The sequence below is a fragment of the Brassica napus genome, chromosome C2 (genome assembly GCF_020379485.1).
Source record: "Brassica napus cultivar Da-Ae chromosome C2, Da-Ae, whole genome shotgun sequence".
NCBI lineage: Eukaryota > Viridiplantae > Streptophyta > Magnoliopsida > Brassicales > Brassicaceae > Brassica > Brassica napus.
The window spans coordinates 27,340,710-27,355,002 of record NC_063445.1 but is presented as its reverse complement, the minus strand read 5'-3'; the positions used below and the strand labels follow the sequence as shown (position 1 = coordinate 27,355,002).

Here is a 14,293-nt window from a genome sequence, read left to right as displayed (position 1 = left end):
TACCACTACAAACGTTGGATGATCCTATTACAGAGATGGGAACCAGTAGTCTCCAACTCCTTCCCAAGAAAGATAGCTTTTTGGATTCGTATTCATGGTCTCCCACTCCACTATTGGACTATTGACACACTGGAGGCCATAGGTAAAGAGCTTGGGACGATCCTAGACAAGGATGTAGACCATGGAAGAATCAGAATCCTTATTGATGGGTTAAAAAATTTAGAGATGAGACTTCCCATCCAACTCTCGTCGGAGGAAATCTTAGAAGTCGATCTCGAGTATGAAAAGCTTGAAAAGCATTGTTTCCTATGCTTCTCTCTCTGTCATGAGAAAGAAAATTGCCCTTCCAATAGGGAAAAAGCTATCACGCAAGACATCTCTCAAGGCATCAGTCAACAAAATACGCTGAGGAAATTGGAAGAGCATCATCGCAAGCATGATGCTAGAAAATCAAATTCTCTACACTCCAGAGATAGAGATTGGGATTCTAGAGAACTACGCCATAATCAGAGGTCGGTTTACTCGAGACTACAGGAACCAGAGAGGAGTCGTTACCCCCACTTAGAAGTATCAAGATCTTTCAACTCCAGAGATAGAGACCAGAGGTATCAAGGGGAACAGCGAGGTGATCGAGGTCGTCTTCCTGTCAGGGACCAATCCTCCCATCACAGCTACCCATCACACCACCGTTCTCCAACTAGGAGAGCTTCTAGGGGTCCTTCCCCTTCTCATAGAAGTGGGGAGGATCGAAGGAATATTTCAATGAGTCAGAAATCCCAAAGCTCAAGAACACCTCCACCAAGACCTCCCAGAGAGGAAATGATATTACCGGTGGCCCAGGAACAAGGTGAAGTGATCAGTCATTCTCGTGAAAGAATCTCGGCGCTGGCGAGAATAGAAGAAGGCAATAACCACTCCTCAGGCAGAATCCCAGCCTTGGAAAGACTCGAACCTCCCGTAGAGAACAATAACCCCTCTGCTGGCAGGGTCTCTGCTTTGGAAAGAATAGAAGCCCCTACACAAGAACCACAAAGAACAACAGGTCTCTCTACCTCTCTCCTTGCAAGACTCCAAGATGTGGAAGTGTGATATGCTGAAGAAGAACACCAAAGCCCGCATGTAGCTGAAGGCTCAGCAAGGCAGCCTCTGAACCTCTTAAGCCCGGCAATTCAGACTGAAAGTATGAGGAATCCTGCGGCCCTGATATTGGGTCCCGACTCGGGTACGCGCAAAAGAAGCAACCCCCCAAGAGCTACAAGGAAGAAGACTGGCCAACCAGTACAACCAGCTAAAAAGAACGGTCAAGCTAAAATAACTGGTACTTCCAGAACTCGGGGGAATAGAAGCCCTATCCAAGGAGCCAAAGCATCTAAACAGCTTGCAGCAAGAGCGATGCCACCGGCTCGAGAGAAATTATGTGTGGACAGGAACGCTCAGAGCCAAGATTTACCTTTTTATAAGGATGATGATACACCGGCAGTGGTGCGTGGAGTCGGAACAAGCAGAGGTAGGATGGATTTTCAAAATCCATCAGACCAGATTCCTTAGCTGTACTAAGTTGGAACTGTCAAGGTTTAGGAGGAGACCTGACATTTCCTAGAATTCGGGAGCTGAAGCGTGTTCAAGCCCCGGATATTTTGTATCTAATGGAGACTAAGAATCAAACTGCTTTTGTACTCTCAAAACTGCAATCTCCCGAATATAATCAACACTTCATAATACCACCCTTGGGTCTTAGTGGAGGGCTAGCCCTCTTGTGGAAGAATGAAGTTAATCTTTCAGTGCGTAGTTCATCCTCCAACTACATTGATACGCAGATTAGCTACAAAAAGAAAACCTTCTACATGACCTTTATATATGGGGCCCCCCAGCAGGAGAATAGAGCGAAGTTTTGGGAGGAGATCTCGCTTATGGGCCAAGGAAGAGATGAGGCTTGGGCCATTACTGGAGACTTTAATGATACTCTTGACAACTCAGAGAAGGAAGGAGGCCCAACAAGATGTGAAGGATCTTTTATCCCGTTTCGAAGCTTTGTGTCTACAAATGGTCTTTGGGATGTGAAACACACAGGTAACCAATTATCCTGGAGAGGCCGCCGGCACACTCATGATATCAAATCACGGTTAGACAGAACGCTAGCGAATGTAGAATGGTTTGATATGTTCCCGTCTGGAAGCTGTAACTACCTCAGATTTGAGGGTTCTGATCACCGCCCCCTCATTACCTACCTTGAGTCTCATAAAGTGAAGAAAAGGAAACCTTTCAGATATGGCAGGAGGTTGAATGAGAATGAGGAAGCTAGGAGAATCATTGAAACAGCTTGGAGACAAGGAATAGAGGAAAGAGTAGAGTTCAAAATCTCGGGGTGCAGGCATGAGCTCATCAAGTGGTCTAAAATCCAGAAGGAAATCAGTGCTAAGGAAGTGTTACAAAAGCAAGCAAAGCTGGAGACAGAGCTATCAGCGGCCACACCGAATGTTAGCAGAATAGCAGAGATCTCGGAAGAGCTCATAAAAGCGTACAAGGCTGAAGAATTGTTCTGGAGGCAAAGAAGTAGGATCATGTGGCTGCAGGAGGGAGACCGAAATAGTGCGTTCTTTCATGCGGTGACAAAGGGGAGGAAAGCTCGTAACAGGATAACGGTCATAGAAGATGCTGAAGGTACCCCGGTCCATGAGGAAGAGGACGTGGGGAAGGTGTTTGCGGAATTTTATCAGAACCTGTTTACCACCAATGGAGGCTCGGAGTTTCGCTCAGTCGAGGAAACAATCTCAGAAAGAATCACGCCAGAAATGAATGATAGGCTTTGCCAAATCCCAGATCAAGAAGAAGTGAGATTAGCTACCTTTGCTATTCATGCGGATAAGGCGCCAGGAGCAGATGGATTTTCATCAAGCTTTTACCATTCGCTTTGGAACCTGTTGGGTACCGACATTTACCGAGAGATTCGGACTTTCTTCACGTCAGGTTCTATGAACCCGAAGATCAATGAGACCTACGTCTGCTTGATTCCTAAGATCACGGCCCCTAAGGCGGCAGCAGACTATCGCCCGATCGCGCTTTGCAACGTCAGATACAAAATCATTGCAAAAATCCTCACTCGCAGACTGCAACAATATCACCCAGAGCTGATCTCGCACCATCAGTCTGCCTTTGTTCCTAGAAGAGCGATTTCAGAAAACGTATTGATCACTCATGAAACCCTTCATTATCTGAAGACGTCAGGGGCTAAGAAGAGATGCTCCATGGTTGTTAAAACTGACATGAGTAAAGCGTATGACAGAATCGAGTGGGGATTTCTCGAAGCGGTCCTGAAGAGACTAGGGTTCCGAGGAATCTGGATCCAGTGGGTGATGGAGTGTGTTACCACAGTGAGTTATTCATTCCTTATTAACGGGACCCCGTACGGTAAAGTCACTCCCTCTAGAGGACTTCGCCAAGGTGATCCAATCTCCCCATATATCTTCATTTTGTGTACGGAAGTGTTGTCGGGATTGTGTACGAACGCTCAGAGGAACGACAGTCTTCTCGGTCTACAAGTTTCGCAAAAAAGCCCGTACGTGAATCACCTCCTCTTCGCGGACGACACGATGCTTTTTTGCAAAACTAACGAAAGAAACTGTCGGACCTTGAGAGCAATCCTCCGAAGATATGAGCTGAGTTCAGGACAGTGCATCAACCTGGAGAAGTCTACAATTACTTTTTCCTCGAAGACTCCGAAAAGTATCCGAATCAGAGTGAAAGAAAGGTTGGGAATCAATCACGAAGGGGGAATGGGAAAATACTTGGGCCTGCCTGAAACCTTTGGTCGAAGCAAAAGAGATGTCTTCACGGGAATGGTGGACAACATCCGACAACGAGCTCAATCTTGGACTACCCGGTTCTTATCGGGAGCAGGGAAGCATGTTATGCTGCAGTCAGTTCTGACTTCTCTCCCAACTTATTCAATGTCCAGCTTTAAAGTCCCGGTCTCTCTATGCAAAAGAATCCAGTCCATTCTCACTAGATTTTGGTGGGATAGTTCCCCAGATAAGAGGAAGATTGCGTGGGTGGCTTGGAGTGGAATGGCCAAACCTAAATACTTGGGAGGTCTTGGATTCAAGAACATAGAAGATTACAATGACTCCCTATTGGGAAAGCTCAGCTGGCGCATCTTCTGTAATCCGAACTCTCTTCTTGCCCAAGTTTTGAAAGGCAAATACTTTCCAGATGAACCCTTTTTAGATAGTGTGGAGAAATCAGGTTCCTCTCATGGGTGGTCTAGTATTTTGGCGGGGAAAGAAGTTTTAAAGAAGGGACTGGGCTATATTATTGGAAATGGAGAAACTATCAAAGTCTGGTCGGATCATTGGCTCTCCACTTCAGAGCCTGTAGCTCCGATAGGGCCACCAACGTTTGACAATCAGAACCTTCGAGTGACAGATCTGTTGAATCAACAATCCAATGATTGGGACCTGGAAAAAATTCACCTCCACTTACCTCAGTATGAGGATCAAATCAGGCTCATTATTCCAAGCTCATCAAAACCAGTGGACAAGCAAGTCTGGCTACCTGAACCTTCAGGGATCTACACAACAAAGTCAGATTATAAAAATATTTTTGAAGGAAAAAATGCTTTATCTCAGGATCCCTTCAACTGGATGAAACATGTATGGAAGCTCCATACTTCACCAAAAGTGCATCACTTCATATGGAGAACTTTAAACAATGCATTGCCGGTGGGAGCACTCCTCGCTACCAGAGGAATCCATTCTGAGTTGGCTTGCAAAAGGTGTGGAGAGCTGGAAACCATCACTCATCTCTTTCTAGATTGCCCTTTTACGGTAGAAGTCTGGACCAAAGCCCCCTCGTAACACCTGTTGACAGAGTATCTGAAACTGAAACGTTTAGAGATTGGCTGTCAACAAATGTTACAAAAGGTTCCCTCCCTCCGGTAGGCGTAATGGCCTCCCCGCTCACGACATGGCTATTGTGGAATATCTGGACTGCAAGAAATAAATTGATCTTTGAAGACAAATGTTTCCAAGTTGAAGATGTTATCTCCAAGGCGGTGTCAGATGCAAGGGAATGGGAAGGGGCTATGCCAAGAAAAGTAAGAAGAAGGGCAACAAAGCGCCAGTAAGCAAACGTCTCCCTTCAGTCCCTTCTTGTTGGATCGATGGTGCTTGGCAGGAAACCTCAAAAGCAGGAGGAATGGGCTGGATCATCAAGACAGCAGCAGGGGAAGTGCTTTGCAGGGGCTCCTCAAATCGCTCACACGTGTGCTCTGCTTTGATGGCGGAAGCGTTGGCGTTGCGTGAAACTCTAAAGAAGGCGCAGGAGTTAAATCTGTAAAGCCTTCAAGTGTTCTCGGACTCTCAGGTCCTTGTTTCGACCCTTGATGCAGGGATGGATTTGAATGAGATTGCAGGTGTCCTCCAGGATGTCAAAAGCCTTGCCACTCTCTTCTGTCCGTTGTCGGTTGTTTTTATTCCTCGTGTAGAAAACTCTCAGGCTGATACTCTAGCTAAATCAAGCCTTTCTAGATTGCTAAATGTTGTTTGAACTGGTTCGATTTGATTTAATGCAAGTGGTTTGACAAAAAAAAAATGGGAGAGACTTCAAAACTACCGAAATTGTCATAATAGGTTTTATTTGATCGTAACTTTTGTTACTAGTTAGTTCCAAATTTCCAATGACTGAAAGAGTAAAGCGGAAAAGACTATAAATTTTTTATTTTATAAGAAAAAAACTCTGATGGATATATGGAGAAGAAGAATAAGCTCCTACTCAAATTTCAAAAATAAACAAGACTTTTACAGCTCGTCCTTTGTATCCGATGCATCAATCTTCTTAGGTTCCTCAGTTTTAGTACTACTAGTAGTATCTTCAACATGAGAAGTTGTTGGCTTGTTCTTCTCAATGAAACTTATGAAGTCTTCCTTTGTCCTGTTTCCTTCGTACGCTACAACGGTTCCACTCACTGATCTGAAGTAAATGGTCGGGAAACCTTTCACATCAAAGGGTTCACTTGGGATATCATTTGCGGTTGCGTCCTACACACCAACATACATTTGTGTTTAGGACAAATCAAAGTTGAGATAACATGTAGAACAACAAGAAGAAACATAGATCAAGCTTACTAGTTTTGCTATGATCACACTTGGGTCGTTCTTGAACGCCAAAGCCACTTCGTCCAAGATAGGGGCAATTTTTTGGCAATGTCCACACCATAGTGCATAGAATTCGATCAAGACTGACAGATAAAATTGATGTTTTGTATCAGTTTTTGTTTTGCAAGAAATAAAAAAAACACTACTACAGTTTATAAATGTGCTCACCATTCTTTCCAGACTTCAACACTATATCGTCAAGGGTCTCAGCTACAACAACCTTCACTGGTTCGTTGTTCTCAGCTGGAATAGGTTGAGATTTTTTGAAGACAGCAACTTTCCCGTCCTGAAGAAAACGTGTTCTTTACGTTAGGTTATGTTGATTCTACGTAGCTATTATGCCTAAAACTCACAAGAATGTGTGTAAAGAGAATGAAACAAACCTTAAAGTCCTTCATCCACGATTCAATCTCCTCAACCACAACGTTTGCTTTCAAGTACTTCTTGCTATCAGGAGTCTGGATAATGACAAGGGGAACTTGGCTCTCTTCTACTCCAAAGTACTGTTATACCAAAGAACAAACTATGCTTAGTGATGTGTAACTTATAGCATAAGAAAATGATTGATATAGACAAATAATGTAATAGTTAACCTCCAAGGCGCCTTTGCCGCCCTCAGCATCACCAACAAGGAAAGAAAGACCTTGTCCTTTGTAAGATGTAGCAACTTTACGGAACTTTGATTTTAGAGATTCAGCTGATTCTCCAGTGAAGTTAACAAACATCATTACCTGAATTTCAAAATATTACTATAACCAATCAAAACCAAAAGATCGTAAACGAGTTTAAAAATTAAGAGCAATGCAAAAGCTAGAACCAAACATAACAAGTTACCTTAGTGGCAGAGCTGTCAAAGAATGATGCAACATATGGGCGGTTGCTTGGATCACTGTCAAAGACAGTGACAAGTGGAATGCTTGACTCTTTGATAAACTTCTCTAGATCTTCCCCATTGAAGTCCTATTTTCAAGATTTCTAGATCAGTTAAACAGCATGAAACGTTATTTAATTGATGTTACGTACAATACAAGTGTCCCTTTGTACCTTGGAATCAACAAACGGTTCATCGAAAGGCTTGAATAGCCTCACGACAGGTCCTGCCACTGATGAGTCTCCACGAGGAAGAAGCTTGGCATCCAAAGTGTGTGCAAAATCATAGTCACCGCGCAGTTTCTCAGCAAGGGCTATGAAAGAATCAAACTCCTCACCGGATAACTTAGGGAACACGCCAGCCTAAGACAACATAAATAGACAATTACTTAGATTAAATTAGAACCAGTCTTGGACATCATAAAGATGCAGCATTCGTGTAAAACTGCCAAAATATTGGTGGTTAATATGTATAGATTAATCCTAGCTGCAACGCTTAATAAAACATTCTTAAAAAAGGGAATGACATGCGAGGCACTTACAGCAACAACATTCTTTTCACCGACAACCTCAGCAGCATCAGCAGCTGTCTTAATCTCAGCTGAAGCAGGTCCACTTTGCTTCTTGACATAAGAGACAATACCGGGAGCTTCACGAGGTCCGTTGTAATCTTGAATAGACTTTCCTCCATTTCTCAGAATCTTGATAGTGGGGAAGCCCTGAATCTTGTACTCGTTTGCAATGCCTTTGTTTGATTCCTCACTAGCATCAATCTTGGCAAGAACGAGGGGAGGGTTATGGGTGCTCAACTCTGATGCAGCCTTCTCGTACTGTTATCAAATATCACCAACGTTAGTCATGAATCTAGCCATATACCATTAATTTTGGTGAAGGAAAATTTTAGTCAATATATATTCATAAAATTTTGAATATAATCAATCATAATTTTACTAAAATCATTTGTAAATGGGAAGTTTCATATTTTAAAATGTAATTATTATTTAACAATATATACACTTAATCAATATATTTATCAATAACATTTCATAAATAATGCTAAATGTTTTTACAGATATTACTATTATAAAAAATTATAAATCATTCTTTTTTTATAAATCATATTTACATAAACACTAACAATTTTTTGTTAATATAGTCAATATTTAAAAGCCAATATGTTTACCTCAGGAGCAAGGCTCTTGCAGTGGCCACACCTAAAAGAATAGTAAAACATAGGGTTACCAAATGAAACATAGGGTTTCGAGACACGATCTATGTCAACAGTTCAAAAAGGTTCAGATCTTACCATGGGGCGTAGAACTCGACGACGATGAAGTCATGCTTGTTGATGGTTTCGGTAAAGTTAGAGTGGTCTAGAGTCAAGACGAACTCCTTCGTCTCCGTCTCTTCGCTTCTTGACGAAGCAAAAATAGATAAGACCACGATCGAAAACAACGCGAAACCCTTAAACGCCATTATCGTTTTCCCTTCTCCCTCTCTACTGTACCAACGTTTGTATGAATGTTATGCTTGTGTCTAAACGAGAACATATATATAACTCTAGTCATTAATGAAATTACACGAAAATGCTGGATTCTAAGTGGTCATAAATCCACGCGTCGAGTTTTAATTGGGTACACTTAGTCATTGGATTTTAATTACCTTTTTTGTAAAAGGGGATTTTAATTACTTTGGAAGGATTTTGTTTTAATTGACTCTTGACCATAGAACGAAAGACTATTTAATATTTCATTATTTACTTCTTTAAACAGCAGTGAAAATCATATTAATGAGGATTTGAAAAAAATCTTGTAAGAAGATGTGGCCGTTTCTGATTAATAATTTATTGTCCATTTTGGTAAGAATATTGGGTCAACATTCAAAATCAATTGAATTTTGTAAATGACTGACTAAATATGTAGAGAATGTAAATGGAGGTTTGATTTTGATAATTCTCCAAATGGCATTATTATTGAAGGTTTTGAAGTTAAATTTTATACTACAATTTTTATTAAATTATTTTAAGTTTTTGGAATGTTTAGTTAAAATGTCAATATATCATAATTATGACAACACATCTGTAAATCATGTCTAACACATCGACATAGTTCCTCTTCATTTTTTCAATATTGTATGTTTTCATAATGGCAAAATGATCTCTATACTGAATAATACTATTACACTTAGAGTGTCACTGGTGACCATTTGAGGAACACTATGAACAAATAAAAAAGGAACGAAGAGGAATAAAATTAAAGAAAAGAGTAGGAATGATTGTTGCTCCTCAAAAATAATGAAGAATAATTTTGCTTTGTTATTCTTTACAAAAAAAAGAATGATAAAGAATAGAAAAAAAAATTAATTTCTCATGAATGGTGTATTTTTAAGAGAATCATAAGGAATTGAATGTTCCTTCTCATTCCCTTGGTCACCAATCACACCCTTAGTTTTATGTTTAAATTGTTGTCATTGTGTTCTAAGACAAAAGTGTGTGACAGTTTATAACATATAGATCTTACTTTATGTAATGAACCAAATAACATGTAAATCTATGGATTTCCGGTTGATTCATACTCTTTTCTTGTCAAGAAAAATTCACAGAAATGTGTATATTAATAATTAAACAATAAGCTACACACATTTTTTGTGTGTGGTGAGTACTAAGGACAAACCTTGTACAAGTTCATTGTCAATGAAAATTCTTTGATTTTTTTAGGAATATTTATGTAGAGAATATAGTTTAAGAATCGATGGTTCTTCATTTCACATTCTCTTAATTCTTACAATCCGATGTATGTCATTTGACTCTCTTTTATGAGCAAATCATTTGACTTTTAAGAACTTGTTATCATAGTTCAGGACGTCGATTTTGCTTCTATTCTCATTTTCAGAAGAAGTTAAAGTAGCATTTATTTGTTAATCCTGGAAAGTTAAAAAAATCTACAAACTATTATGTGGAAGCTTTTGGAACAGTTATAAAGAAAGCTTTTTATTTTCTCTATATGTCGAGCTATTTTTAGCTGACACTATTCTTGTCATTTCCAAAGGAGTAAAAGATCCATCTAGGTATGTTATTTCTTTCTTTTTCATTATTTTTGTTATCTTTTTTTTTTGTTTAATCTAATCACTATACATATTTGACTAATGAAAGGGAAACTATAATCAGGCTTGAAGTGATAGTGAATGTTGATGAAGTCAAAACATTAGCTCTTAACAATGATAATAACTCTGAAATAGAACTTAGACATGAGAATGCATTAGATTACTCATGGTTGATCTCAATTGAAGAAGGAGCTAGAGGAATTCAAGCTAAAATATTAGATCCGTACGGTTATATATGGGCTCTTTCTCAGACTAAGGCAAAGAACACTTGCAAACAAGTAAGTATCAAATCATTTTGTATTTAAGTTTTAAATTTCGATAAGTCAACAAAATAATTCATTATATTGTTGTTTTATAGTGCTATTGCTCTTCTCCAATTCATTTGTTTGACTCTCTGTGTACTCACCCTAGAACACTGCGTTGGATAAAACTAGATTCACACACGTCTGCTTATGTGCAAGAATTGAACGTTTCAACTAAACTCGAAGAGGTATAGTGTCATTTTGAACTAATCTTGATTGATATCACTAATGCATGTTAATATCTCTTTTCATCCTTAGAAATACAAAAAGTCCGTTAAAACATGTAATGACCATGTCGATAACCGAAGTCAAGATTTCAAGACCGTTCCATTTCCATACCATGGTTTAATTCTCTCATGCAATATATGATTAATGTAAGTTTGTTTTGCTTGTGTATTTAAAGTATGTATATGCTTCATTCTATTTTAATTTCACTTAGGTTTTTGTGTTATTAGGTGTATTGTTACATGGTCGTAATCCGCTGGGCTAATTTGATAATTAGATTCAAGACGAAAGAGATTGAAAAGAGAGTTTTAGATGCTTATGAGAGGTTGGATAAAGTCCTTTTAAGGGGTTCATTCAAGACTCGAATGTATTAATTTTGATCTGGACACCAGTCCTCTTGGCCATAGGAAACTCGGAGTAGAAAGTGTTGTAAAATTGCTTCAGACAATTCTTGCCAAAGTAGGATATAAGGAAGGGATGAACGATTCCATCAACACGAAACTCGTTCATTGGATCGATTTATTAGGATGACATTGCTTAGGTCAGTTAGCTGGTGGCCTGCTTGGGTTTTATGTTTTGATTATTGTATTTAATACATTAAATATTCATAATATGAGAACAATAGGTTTATGGTATGTATTGATATCCTTTTGTTATGCTATCTATTATGATTTTAACTTATTGATATTTAGGTATTCTGTTAGAGATCTAACCAATTTCGGTTCAAAATAGGTATTACGTTTCCGGATTGAATTCAGTTCAATTTTTTGGATTCAGGTTTTTTGCCCAGCTCTACCTACCATTAACGGTTAGCGGTTGGAGCATTACATTTTGTTTCTAGGGGTTCCATGATACCCATCAGCATTTGTATCAAAACTTGTGTTCCAACTTTGAATGAATACTATCAGTTTGGGTGGAAAAAAAACTATTCAATTTTTTTTTGTTAGTTATGCTATTACAAACTACGAAAAATATTATATATGCAATATTACAACTAATAATACCATGTAATTTTACGAGGATTCACGTCATCACCTTAAGCTCCGTATGAGATCCATTCATGCGGTATTCTTTCCGCCATATTAAAGATTTCTAGAAATCATTTTCTTCGATATGTTGTAACTATGCAAAATCTTTAGGACCAAACAATCAATTGTCTTATAAAGAAGAGTGTTCAGACAAGCATATTAGGCCTTTTATATTGCACAAACACTCGGCCTTTTAATCGGCCTTACAGGCCTTTGCGAGTTGAACATTGCAAGCTATGGAGTGAGAGATACTACATAGGGTGGTGATTAATAAAGGGGAAAAAAATAAGTTTACCAAAATAGCCCTAACACGACCTCATTTCCCGAGGGTAAAATTGTAACTATAACGAAGGCAGTAGTAGAGACAATGGCGGAGGAAGAAAGCGTCAAAAGTCTAGAGCTTGGCGCCATCAGCGAAATCGAAAAGAGTGAAAGGAGGCGCTGAGCTTAGAGTTTCCGAAAACAATCTCCGGCGAAGATGACTGAGATCACATCGGCGATGGACATCGACGTAGACGAGAATCATCCTCGCAAACCGAAAGTCGTCGCCGGCGGCTTCGGTGCTCCGCCGCAGAGCAAGGCGACGCCTTGGGTCGAGAAGTACCGTCCTCAATCGCTAGACGACGTCGCAGCACATCGTGACATTGTTGCTACGAGTAATTGAGCTCACACACTCTCTCTTGAATTTCATCACCTAGGGTTTCTTCCCCCAAGTTTTAGGGCTTCAGAGGATAGTGGTCTAAAAATTGAGTCTTTTGAAATGGGTTTGCCTCTGATTATGCCTGAGGCTTTTGTTTCTTACCTTCGTTGCTCAGTGAAGCTTTTGTTTTTGCTTTTGTGAAACAGTTGATAGGTTGACCAATGAGAACAAGTTGCCTCATCTTCTGCTCTATGGTCCTCCCGGTACTGGCAAAACATCCACCATTTTAGCCGTTGCCAGGAAACTTTATGGCCCCAAGTACCGTAATATGATTCTTGAACTCAACGCTTCGGATGATAGAGGCATTGATGTTGTGAGGCAGCAGATTCAAGATTTCGCTAGCACTCAGAGCTTCTCTTTGTGAGTTTCCCTTCCTTTCTTCTTTTGCTTTTTTTTTTGCTTTTTTTGTGGTTTGTTTATTATAATAATGAGCATTTGGATATGAAATGTATTGTTATGGCTTTACCTATGTTAAGCTGTAGCATTATGCTGAGTAGAAGAGTAAGATATATCATTTTGTGTTGCAAGTTTGTTGTGGATGATAAAAATAATAATAATTGAATTGATGATTGCAGAGGAAAATCTTCGGTGAAGTTGGTTCTGCTAGACGAAGCAGATGCCATGACAAAAGATGCTCAGTTTGCTTTGCGTAGAGGCAAGTCTTCATATACTCGGTTGTCTTTTGTTATGTTTAAGTATGGTACTAACTAGTATGTTTCTTTTTCTTTTTTTTTTTTTTGCTAGTGATTGAGAAGTACACAAAGAGTACAAGGTTTGCGCTCATCGGAAACCATGTCAACAAGATCATCCCAGCTTTACAGTCCAGATGTACCCGATTTAGATTTGCCCCTCTTGATCCTCTTCATGTGAGTCAACGTCTTAAACATGTTATAGAAGCTGAAGGGTGAGGGAATAAAAGTTATTTCAATCTTCAAAACTATTTGTTAGTTGTGTGTGTTGTCTCCACCCTGTCTCTTTGCTAATTGTGCTTCTTTTCTGTAATTGGACTAGGCTTGATGTGAGTGAGAGTGGTTTGGCGGCTCTTGTACGGCTGAGCAATGGAGACATGAGAAAAGCCATGAACATTTTGCAGTCAACGCATATGGCGTCAGTGAAAATTACAGAGGAAGAGGTTTACCTCTGCACAGGAAACCCATTGCCAAAGGACATTGAGCAGATATCTCATTGGCTTCTAAATGAATCATTTGCTGAAAGCTACAAAAGTATGTGAGCCATAACTTACTAAAGTTAACTGATTCCATATGTCTGTCCTGGCTCTTCTTGTTTGCTACCTTACTCTGTGCAGAAATATCAGAAATGAAGACGAGAAAAGGACTTGCGATTGTTGATATCGTCAGAGAGGTTACCATGTGAGTGACATACTTGGTTCTTTGCTGATTCTACTGTATGCGTCTGTGAACCAACTAAGTTTTGTTTCTCCAACAGTTTTGTTTTTAAGATCAAGATGCCTTCACATGTCAGAGTACAACTGATAAACGATTTGGCAGACATCGAGTTAGTATACTTCTGTTTTTTTTTAATCTTTTGTGGGTTGCTTCATTGTGAATGCCTGGAGTAGAGAGAGAGAGAGAGAGAGAGTAGTAGTAGCTTTTTGTTTCTAATTTTGAGTCTGTTTTTATGGGTTTTTTACAGGTACAGATTGAGTTTTGGATGCAACGACAAACTGCAGCTTGGAGCTATCATTTCTACTTTCACACACGCCAGGTCTGCTTTGGTTGCTACAGCAAAGTAAAACCTGTGTGTTCTTTTTTCTTTACCATTTTGGAAACCCTCCATAAGTAGCTTTAATATGATTCAACAAAGACAGAATGTTTTACCTTGCTTATGTTTTCCTGGTAGTCTCTATGTACATTTTTTTATGGCGGTCTCGGTGCCACCTTGTTATCCCTCTCA

General features: G+C 39.6%; 3 protein-coding genes across 4 annotated transcripts; 2 read left to right on the top strand and 1 right to left on the bottom strand.

Moving 5' to 3' along the window:
* Positions 1-225: 225 nt before the first annotated feature.
* LOC125582300 (serine/arginine repetitive matrix protein 2-like) lies at positions 226-1,089 on the top strand. Its single transcript, XM_048748921.1, has one exon. It carries the CDS (start codon positions 226-228, stop codon positions 1,087-1,089), a length of 864 nt encoding a protein of 287 aa, XP_048604878.1.
* A 4,598-nt stretch (positions 1,090-5,687) lies between these two features.
* Positions 5,688-8,542, bottom strand: LOC106389610 (protein disulfide isomerase-like 1-2). The gene is made up of 10 exons (XM_013829913.3): positions 8,329-8,542; positions 8,206-8,236; positions 7,565-7,852; positions 7,197-7,385; positions 6,987-7,112; positions 6,746-6,883; positions 6,536-6,655; positions 6,321-6,438; positions 6,123-6,235; positions 5,688-6,035 (listed from the first exon to the last, which is right to left on the bottom strand). Exons 1-10 carry the CDS (start codon positions 8,496-8,498, stop codon positions 5,796-5,798), a joined length of 1,533 nt encoding a protein of 510 aa, XP_013685367.2. The 5' UTR covers positions 8,499-8,542; the 3' UTR covers positions 5,688-5,795.
* A 3,479-nt stretch (positions 8,543-12,021) lies between these two features.
* LOC106389611 (replication factor C subunit 5) lies at positions 12,022-14,293 on the top strand. 2 transcript variants are annotated; one of them, XM_013829914.3, is made up of 8 exons: positions 12,022-12,335; positions 12,526-12,739; positions 12,955-13,034; positions 13,124-13,283; positions 13,391-13,602; positions 13,686-13,749; positions 13,826-13,894; positions 14,033-14,293. In XM_013829914.3, exons 1-8 carry the CDS (start codon positions 12,158-12,160, stop codon positions 14,130-14,132), a joined length of 1,077 nt encoding a protein of 358 aa, XP_013685368.2. In that variant the 5' UTR covers positions 12,022-12,157; the 3' UTR covers positions 14,133-14,293. The 2 variants fall into 2 exon arrangements, with proteins under 2 accessions (XP_013685368.2, XP_048604052.1); XM_048748095.1 differs by lacking the exon at positions 13,826-13,894.